Genomic DNA, 10,000 nt, shown 5'->3' on the forward strand with positions numbered 1-10,000 from the left:
GTTAATTAATGTGTGTTTTACTTTATGAAAAAAAGAATAAGAGCTAATAGGTAGAATAAGCTGAAGGTGAGGGTGGATTGGATGAAACAGTTATGAAATGACTGGAGTATTGACTTGTTGACCATTTTAAAGATGGTGTGATGTAATGACAACATGTGTCCACTAGATGGCGGTGCAGTAACAGGATATTCTGTGTTTGTACAACCTTCTGCTCTGTAACATGGAGAATTCATTTCACTTCAAGTAATAACTAAATCACACGTTTCAGCTCATTTCTATGAACATTTTATTTGATTATTCAAAAGCCTTCATTACATTCATCACATGACATTTAGCTGATGCTTTTATCCATTAAGTTCATCCAACCATGAAGTTACAAACTCCTAACAGCAACAATCAAGTACAACATTTGATCAAAGTGTTAGCTTAGCTTTGCAGACTAAGTTTGAAATGATCACCTAATGATCCCATAATGCAACTGTCTTCCCCATAATGCCAAAGACTGAAACATTGCACAACGTTTTTGCACTAACAACCCCTCATGCTGCAACCTCACCACCAACAACCTTTTGGTTCACTATTACTAAATCTACTGAAGAGCTGGTAAACATATTGTCATTATACTTTGAGCACAATGACAATAAAGATCAATCTATCTATGACATCACACTGTGGTGTTCAAACCCAGGGCCTTTTTAAATACCTTCTGTGAATCGTCAGCAAGCATGTTGAGGAACATGTTGAGAGTTGTGTATGTGGAGACAAAAGAGAGGGTCATTGCTGCTGGGATTCCAAAAAATGGAATAAATCTAGACCCTTCCTCTGCTGCCGTTAATGAAACGAAAGTCACAGAAGAGCACAGTACCTTAATGATAAGATCTTTGTTTATTTCTTTTCCAGCCAGTGGTGATGACATCACTGCTCTAAGCTCATCCAGAGGCAGACCTGCAGTCTGAGCAAGACGCTGCAGTGACGCGCTATCAAGACCAAAGGTAACTTGGTACTGTCTAATGGTAGCAGCAATCATGACCATATCAGCATCAAAAGAAAGCCCAGGAACTGGTACAGCTGCTCCGAGTGCAGACAAACTGGCACGGTACTTTATTCTTGCCTGTAAAGCTTCTTTCTTCTTTATGATTATTTCAAGACTGACATTGGGCAAGGCCAACAGCAGAACATGCTTCTTGTGTGCAGGAAGTTCTTCCTCTAAGGTTTTCTCTAACAGAGGGAAATCATACAGGTGGAGTTTACGGCTGGCCACCAGGAAGACTTGTGGAGACTCAACACGTCCTTTAAGACCTTCGTCACAAAGAGAACAGGAAGTTAACTTCACATGATGAAATTAAAACAAACTGTAAATAACCTCTTAAGCCTACACTTCCCAGAAACCCTCTGCAGGCCCGACACAAAGACAGGTAGATTGTTTACAGTAGAAATACTTGTTCAGATCTGAGATGAGCAGTCAAGCCAACAGACCCTCATTAGGGGGCTCTGCCAGTGTTCATATGATTTATTTTATGACCTGTTAACAGAGCCAATGTGGAAAGTTATTATCTTGTCCTCTCTTAAAATCAAAGTGTCTGCTTGTGACCCTCGTTGCATACTGTATGACTTTAAGTTTTAGGCATTTGTAAATATCCACCTAACCTCAGACTTACCTTGAATGCAGTCCTCCCTTATTTCTTTAAGGGTCTCTTCTTCGTTGAACTCTGACCCCTGAGTTTCTTCTTCATCACGTATGTTGTGGTCAATCTTTGAGTGAACAAAGTAGAACTTCTTCTTCATCTTCTGAATCTCCTGAGCGAGCTTCACATCATTTTCTCTGAAGCGATCAGCTGAGATGATGATGAAGAAGTCAAACCTTTCGAATTCAACCTTCTTCAGGTACTCGTCAGCTGGAAACTTGGTGGTGCCGATACCAGGAAGATCCCAAAGTGTAACATTGGGATGATTTGGATGGGGGTATGGTGTAGGATCTGTGGTGGTTTCTGTAACACCAGTAGGGGCAGCTCTTTCCTTATCTCTGTTGTGTATGCCTCTAAAGGCATTAACAAAGGAGGATTTACCAGAACCAGACTCTCCTGTGATCGCAATATTTAGCTGAATATTATCCTGTTCATCCAAATAAGTCTGGATCTTTGCAGCAGCTGCAGCGGATCCGTTGGTTTCCAGTTCTTTTTGAATTTTTGCCATTTCTTCATCATCATGTGGATCCATAGCACTTCCTGAAGAACAAGTAAAAACACAAAGTCATTGAGCTATTTTGATTCAGGAAGTTGCAGCATATACAAGTTTACCCTAATCTAATCATTTATTAAAATACAATAAATCAAAGTTAGGAGATTACATTTAACCCTTGTGTTGTCTTTGGGTCAAATTTGACCCATTTTCAAAAACTCTCTTTATCAGAACTATAACAAAAGAACATTGAAAAAAGTGACAAATGTTGGAAAAAGTGACAAAAATACCCATCAAAAACATCGCCATAGGTGACAAACTTGTGTAAAAAAGCGACAAAAATCTTCTAAAAAATCTTGACAAAAACATAATTTAAAAAATGCCACTGCAGTCAGTGAGCTTTTCTTGGCAGCAAAACTGAATTAATATTTGCATGTTTTGATGGTGAAATGTAATATATGTCATAATTACACTAAACAATTATTTTATCAAATAATTGACAAAATTGTTAGCCTGTACAAACTAATTATGAAACAAATATAGTAACTAACTTTGTGTGTGCTTTTGTGCATGAGTAAGAAAAGAATCAACCATGTAAATAGAGGCAAGCTATTTGAATGCAGTTTAAATTGCCCCCTCCCACACACACCACCTTCCACCCACCACCAGTGGTGCAGCTGCTAAACCACACCAGAATGTCGTGCGAGATGATCCTTTGGACAGAACAGTTGTAAAAGGATAAAAGCAGCTTCTGGGGGAGGTTGATTTTGTTGAGTGACCTGAGAAAGTACAGCCACTGCTGTGCTTTCTTCACAAGGGCTGTTGGTTGCCCAGGTGATGTCCTGTGTCCCCAGGAATTTGAAGTCCTTAATCCTCTCCGCAGTGTCCCTATTGATGTAAACCTGGGCAAGGTCAGTCCTCGTCCTGCGGAAGTCTATCGCCACCTCTTTGGTATTAGAGGTGTTGAGAGACAGGTTGTTGGTGGAGCAGCAGGTGGAGAGTTTTTAGATTTCATCCCTGTAGGCGGACTCATCATTGTTGTGAAGAAGTCCTACTACAGTGGTGTCATCCACAAACTTGATAAAGATATTGCTGTCATGAGCTGGGATGCAGTCGTGAGTGTATAAGGTGTAGAGCAGGGGACTCAACACACAACCCTGGGGGGCCCCAGTGCTGAGTGTGAGGACAGAGGAAAGTTGGGAGCCCAGCCAAACTGACTGACTGACCGAATTGTTAGCAAGTCATGGCTCCATCTGCAGATGTTAGTGCTGATGCCCAGGCCGTGTAGTTTGGACACCAGTCTTCTGGGGATGATGCAGCTGATTGCCGGGCTAAAGTCCACAAACAACAGTCTTGGGTAGGTGCCAGGATGTTCAAGGTGGGTCAGCACACAGTGCAGGGCTGTGTTGCTGGCATCCGCCAGGGCTGTGTTGCTGGCATCCGGGGTTGACTGCTGCTAAATCATATAAAAGCCGGTTGACCGGCTTTTATGTGATTTAGCAGCAGTCTTTCAAACCACTTCATAACAGTGGAAGTGAGGGCCACTGGTCTATAGTCAGTCACTCTATTGGATCTGGCGATGCTGTATAGTTCCTGAAGACTTTATCATGGTTTTGCAGCAGCAGCTTGACCTCCCAGTTCATCCATGGTTTGTTGTTTTGATAGCATTTGACGTGTCTCTCAACAGTGACATTGTCAATGCAGGTCTTAATGTAGTGCAGAACAGTGCAAGTGTAGCCCTCAAGACTCTGCTGTGAGAAAAGTGCCCAGTCAGTGCGCTCAAAACAGTCATGCAGTTGTGGAATCGCAGTAGCAGGCCACAGTTTTGTTAGTTTCACTGTGTACCCAGATCTCTTAATCACAGGTCTGTACGCTGGTGTGAGAAAGAGGGTCAGATGGTTCCACTGATACATGGAAGGCTGGCTCAGATGTAAATCAAAGGAGTACTGCAGTGTGAACCATCGGTCTACCTGTTACAGTTTATTACTGCAATAGCATTTCATATGGTTCATTATCCAAAGTCCAGAACTCTTCTGTTCGTCTGCTCCCATAATAAATACAATCCAAAGTCCTTCTCCTCACTCACAAAGCCCTCCACAACCAGGCTCCCTCCTATCTCACCGACCTGCTTCACCACCACACTCTTTCCCGCAGCCTCCGCTCCTCTGATGCCAACCTACTGTCGCCACCAATCATGACCAAGCCTGGGGCGACAGAGCCTTCTCTATATGCCTTAAATGTTTAATAATGTGTGTATTGTAGTATTGTGAATTTCCTTTTAAAAACTTAAACTGTAAAGTGTCTTTGAGTGTTTAAAAAAGCAGCCAGGTCTCATGAACCATACGTTGGAAAAACTACGAAAAGTTAAGCACTGTATGATTTACATGTTTTTTTTTGCTGTATTTTTGCAATGTCACATGGCAGAAGCCAATTATGTATAAACTATGAACCTGTTGAAGGTATAAAAGAGTCACTAAAAAGTCACGTGGCAGAAGCCAACTCTGTATAAAGTATGAACCTGTTGAAGGTATAAATGAGTGCCAGTGCATACCATTTGTCAAAGGGTGCAGCTCTTTGACAGACTGTTTCTTGTGAACAAATGCTTGCTACTGATAACGCTGACTACTGATAACGCTGACTACTGATAACGCTGACTACTGATAACGCTGACTACTGATAACGCTGACAAGGAGACGTCGCAGACACAGATTGGTCTCTTTCACCCACAGCGGGACGTTTTCATTGGCCACTTCATTGACTGTCTAAGTTGAAGAACTCTGTAAAACTGAACAACACTATACAGAATTTAAACTTTCCTGCTGAGTCGCAACGTTCCTCAAGTACCTCAGACGGTAAGACATATATTTACTTGGGGTGGTACGGTCCATGAAAAAACATCCAAACCGTACAGTTCGCTTGTCTCGGTTCGGAGCGTTTGTGCGTCGCGTTCATCAGTCCACTGTTAATGTGCATTAACCACTTACTGCTGTAGTGCCCACTTTTGACACTTATGTTAAACACTTACCGGAAATGACAAGCGGGACGAACGTGATGAATGCAACACATGGCAGCTGATTGGACGAACGCGTCACGTGGGTCTTGCTGCTCCCGAATTTCAAAAATGACTCTAATGGCGTCTCGTTCTGAAGACGATCTTGTATTATACAAAAATAGTTCACCGAAACGTGTTTCTGAAAACATTTTAAGCAAGAAATAGGCCGTGCAGTTGCTGAATTTGTCTTCATTTCAGATCAACAAAGGTCAGTTTGAAAGATTTTCGTCAGATTTTGAGAGGCGGCGAGCCGAGCCAACCGCTGTGAGTGCATGGATGTATTAAGAGAACGGTGGAGTGTGCAGTGCTGCAGGTCATGTCACATGTAGAAATTGCAAGTGGTAGAGATAAGGAAGGCTGTCCGGAGTTGAAGGATGTGCCAGCGTCGTATTGTTTCTCTCACTATGACTCTAGAGTCTCCAAAGCTAATCGCTGTCACTCTCTCATTTCTCCCTCGCTCTACCACCCACTCCCCACACACACACACACGCACAAGTATAAACATCAGGCCACTTACGTAGGCTACGGCGAAAGCTCTGTGTGGAGCCTCCGCAGAACTGTAAAACAGGCTTAAGTGTGGTGTGTGGGAACATTTTTATATATCATATGCTGAAGTATATATTTCTGGAGTGTTAAAGATTTAAAGAAAAAATAACAACAAGAACCGTACAGAACCAAAAACGTGACCCTAAAACCGTGATACGAACCGAACCGTAGGTTTGGTGAACCGTACCACCCCTAATATTTACAGTTTCACATTACACTGATTGTTTATGTCTGTTAAAGCTTCATCTGTTTGATATTCGATCAATATTTGTGACTTTCCTGTCGTATCACTGCAGATTTGTCTTATGTTAACACACTTTGCACTAGCCTGGAAATCCAGACCCAAATCCGAAAGATTAAGGGTCTGGCATTGAGTAATGAAAATGGCCCAACTCCAGGGGTGACACCAAGCATGCATTTGAAAATCTCACTGCATGCTATTGGATAACACTACGACCAATCACAACAATACACGGGGTGACGTATCCAGAGCCACATACGCTTAGCTACCAGTGGGGCTAACTGGTAGATTAAATTGTCGTCATCTGTTTAGCTCGCCTCTGGCCCGCCCATATCAGATACACCGATGTGATTGGTGCAGCTCGGCTACAAGGGCATAGTTAATGAGCATCATTACTGAATGCCAGAGGGACTCGCTGAGCAAATTACAATTGTGCTCTCGCGAGAACTCTGGATTTCCAGGGTAACTTTGCACTGTTCTTTGTATTAGTAGTCTTGTGTAATGAGGTCACTATGACTGTTCCAGGGAACAAAGACACAATGAAGACATTACTGAATTCTTTTTAACATGTTTTGATGGTTTTTGCTGCCCTCATTCTTCAGGAAGTGCTATGGATAATCCACAGAAAGATGAACAAATAGCAGAATTTCAAAAAGAAAACCAATGGATCCGCTGCAGCCGCTGCAAAGATCCAGACATATTTGGATGAACAGGATAATATTCAGCTAAATATTGGGATCACAGGAGAGTCTGGTTCTGGTAAATCCTCCTTTGTTAATGCCTTTAGAGGCATAGACAACAAGGATGAGAAAAGAGCTGCCCCTACTGGTGTTACAGAAACCACCACAGATCCTACACCATACCCCCATCCAAATCATCCCAATGTTACACTTTGGGATCTTCCTGGTGTCGGCACCACCAAGTTTCCAGCTGACGAGTACCTGAAGAAGGTTGAATTTGAAAGGTATGACTTCTTCATCATCATCTCAGCTGATCGCTTCAGAGAAAATGATGTGAAGCTCGCTGAGGAGATTCAGAAGATGAAGAAGAAGTTCTACTTTGTTCGCTCAAAGATTGACCACAACATACGTGATGAAGAAGAAACTCAGGGGTCAGAGTTCAACGAAGAAGAGACCCTTAAAGAAATAAGGGAGGACTGCATTCAAGGTAAGTCTGAGGTTAGGTGGATAATTACAAATGCCTAAAACTTAAAGTCATACAGTATGCAACAAGGGTCACAAGCAGACACTTTGATTTTAAGAGAGGACAAGATAATAACTTTCCACATTGGCTCTGTTAACAGGTCATAAAATAAATCATATGAACACTGGCAGAGCCCCCTAATGAGGGTCTGTTGGCTGGACTGCTCATCTCAGATCTGAACAAATATTTCTACTGTAAACAACCTACCTGTCTTTGTGTCGGGCCTGCAGAGGGTTTCTGGGAAGTGTAGGCTTAAGAGGTTATTTACAGTTTGTTTTAATTTCATCATGTGAAGTTAACTTCCTGTTCTCTTTGTGACGAAGGTCTTAAAGGACGTGTTGAGTCTCCACAAGTCTTCCTGGTGTCCAGCCGTAAACTCCACCTGTATGATTTCCCTCTGTTAGAGAAAACCTTAGAGGAAGAACTTCCTGCACACAAGAGGAATGTTCTGCTGTTGGCCTTGCCCAATGTCAGTCTTGAAATAATCATAAAGAAGAAAGAAGCTTTACAGGCAGGAATAAAGTACCTTGCTGCCATGTCTGCACTCGGAGCAGCTGTACCAGTCTCTGGGCTCTCTTTTGCTGCTGATATGATCATGATGGTTACTACCATTAGACAGTACCAAGTTACCTTTGGTCTTGATAGCGAGTCACTGCAGCGTCTTGCTCAGACTGCAGGTCTGCCTCTGGATGAGCTTAGAGCAGTGATGACATCACCACTGGCTGGAAAAGAAATAAACAAAGATCTTATCATTAAGGTACTGAGCTCTTCTGTGGTTGACCTTTCATTAACAGCAGCAGAGGAAGGGTTTAGATTTATTCCATTATTTGGAATCCCAGCAGCAATGGCCCTCTCTTTTGTCTCCACATACAAAACTCTCAACATGTTCCTCAACATGCTTGCTGACGATGCACAGAAGGTATTTAAAAAGGCCCTGGGTTTGGACACCCCAGTGTGATGTCATAGATAGATTGATCTTTATTGTCATTGTGCTCAAAGTATAATGACAATATGTTTACCAGCTCTTCAGTAGTAATAGTGTAAAGGTTTTTGGTGGTGAGGTAGCAGCATGAGGGGTTGTTAGTGCAAAAACATTAGGCAATGTTTCAGTCTTTGGCATTATGGGGAAGACAGTTGCATTATGGGATCATTAGGTGATCATTTCAAACTTAGTCTGTAAAGCTAAGCCAACACTTTGATCAAATGATGATGCTGACAGTCTAAATACTGAATGTTAATCTGAGTGAAATGAAGGCTTTTGAAAAATCAATTAAAATGTTCATTGATATTAGCTACAATTTCTGATTTTGTTATAACATGAAATTATTTGAAACTAATGTACTTGTACTTGATTGTTGCTGTTAGGAGTTTGTAACTTCATGGTTGGATGGACTTAATGGATAAAAGCATCAGCTAAATGTCATGTGATGAATATAATGAAGGCTTTTGAATAATCAAATAAAATGTTCATAGAAATGAGCTGAAACGTGTGATTTAGTTATTACTTGAAGTGAAATGAATTCTCCATGTTACAGAGCAGAAGGTTGTACAAACACAGAATATCCTGTTACTGCACCGCCATCTAGTGGACACATGTTGTCATTACATCACACCATCTTTAAAATGGTCAACAAGTCAATACTCCAGTCATTTCATAACTGTTTCATCCAATCCACCCTCACCTTCAGCTTATTCTACCTATTAGCTCTTATTCTTTTTTTCATAAAGTAAAACAAACATTAATTAACATTTCTGTAAATGTGCCAGTGTTAGCCAGCCGGCTAATTATCAACTGCAGACCTTTGGCCAGATGATTTTAGACCAGAGCAACAGGACAAACAAGCTTTCTCAGTGAGCCATGCAGAGCTACAGGAAGCAGCAGGACATTAGCACAGTTACACATCAACAGTATCTCCATTCAGTATAAGAAGCCATGCAAGCATCAACACACAGCCAGCTACACAGACCAGAGCCATCTTCTTTCACCGTTCAACCATGCAGAGCAGTAACAAGCAGTAATAAAAGGATGAAATAGGCTACATCATGAGGGAGGTGGTAATACAGCACAGGTTAATAAGATGGTAAAATAGTTAAAATATAAGTTAATCTTTCATACATACCCAAGGAATGCAGAGCAGGCTATATTTGACATCAGGTAAGACATCAATCATCAAACATGTTAGCAGCAGGTCAGCAGAGATAACAACAATAATATAAAATACCAGGAGATTAAAAATGTTCACAAGTCTGACTTTCCCAGAGCCAGGCCGTGAGACTTTATGTGAAGTTATGGTAGCTGGAGCAGTTTCTTGTTCCACCTATCAGAGGCTCTAACAGAGAAGCCTGATAGACTAAAGGAGCTGGACCTGTAAGGGGTTACAGCCCCCCCTCAGAACAGACCGAGTGGTTATATTGTTAGAATTATTTTGCTTAACCCTCCTGGTGTCCTCGGGTCAAATTTGACCTGTTTTCAAAAAGTTTCTACATCATAAATTTGGGTTTCTTTCAAGCAAATTGTCAAAAGAAATAACGTGGAAGGTTCCCTGCAACGCTCTGCACAAGTAAAACAAATGATCAGTTCGCTACTTTAAATGAATTTGGAAAAAAAATCATAAAAGATTGTTGAAAAACACTTATATAATATAATAATATAGAAATAAAGTGAAAAAATCCATTAAAAAAAAAAGTTTTAATTTTACATTTTGACCCAGAAAAACAAAAAGTTCCCCGGTCGAAGGGAAGACAACACAAGGGTTAATAAAGGTACTGAGTGGTGGAGG

At 41.4% G+C, this 10,000-nt stretch overlaps 3 protein-coding genes across 3 annotated transcripts in view; 2 read left to right on the forward strand and 1 right to left on the reverse strand.

Annotated features, from left to right (window-relative positions):
- Positions 1-454: 454 nt before the first annotated feature.
- On the reverse strand, positions 455-2,249 carry LOC116059257 (interferon-inducible GTPase 5-like). The gene is made up of 2 exons (XM_031312231.2): positions 1,659-2,249; positions 455-1,299 (listed from the first exon to the last, which is right to left on the reverse strand). Exons 1-2 carry the CDS (start codon positions 2,215-2,217, stop codon positions 665-667), a joined length of 1,194 nt encoding a protein of 397 aa, XP_031168091.1. The 5' UTR covers positions 2,218-2,249; the 3' UTR covers positions 455-664.
- Positions 2,250-6,619: 4,370 nt separating this feature from the next.
- LOC116059262 (interferon-inducible GTPase 5-like) overlaps positions 6,620-10,000 on the forward strand; it is a 32,688-nt gene continuing 29,307 nt past the window's right edge. The window contains exon 1 of the mRNA XM_035997524.1: positions 6,620-6,654. Within this exon, the coding sequence (XP_035853417.1) occupies positions 6,628-6,654 (27 nt within the window). The 5' untranslated portion in view covers positions 6,620-6,627. The remainder of the gene's footprint in view (positions 6,655-10,000) is intronic.
- Positions 6,674-8,512, forward strand: LOC116059272 (interferon-inducible GTPase 5-like; the record flags this gene model as incomplete). Its single annotated transcript, XM_031312243.2, has 2 exons — positions 6,674-7,184; positions 7,544-8,512. Coding segments are annotated over 2 exons (1,146 nt in total), but the record flags the coding sequence as incomplete, so codon positions are not given.

This window comes from Sander lucioperca, chromosome 22, assembly GCF_008315115.2.
Source record: "Sander lucioperca isolate FBNREF2018 chromosome 22, SLUC_FBN_1.2, whole genome shotgun sequence".
Lineage (NCBI taxonomy): Eukaryota > Metazoa > Chordata > Actinopteri > Perciformes > Percidae > Sander > Sander lucioperca.

Coding starts and splice junctions, on each gene's coding strand:
- LOC116059257 (XM_031312231.2), bottom strand. CDS start 2,217: ATGGATCCACATGATGATGAAGAAATGGCAAAAATTCAAAAAGAACTG. Junction 1,300..1,658: donor AAGGGAGGACTGCATTCAAG/GTAAGTCTGAGG, acceptor TTTGTGACGAAG/GTCTTAAAGGACGTGTTGAG.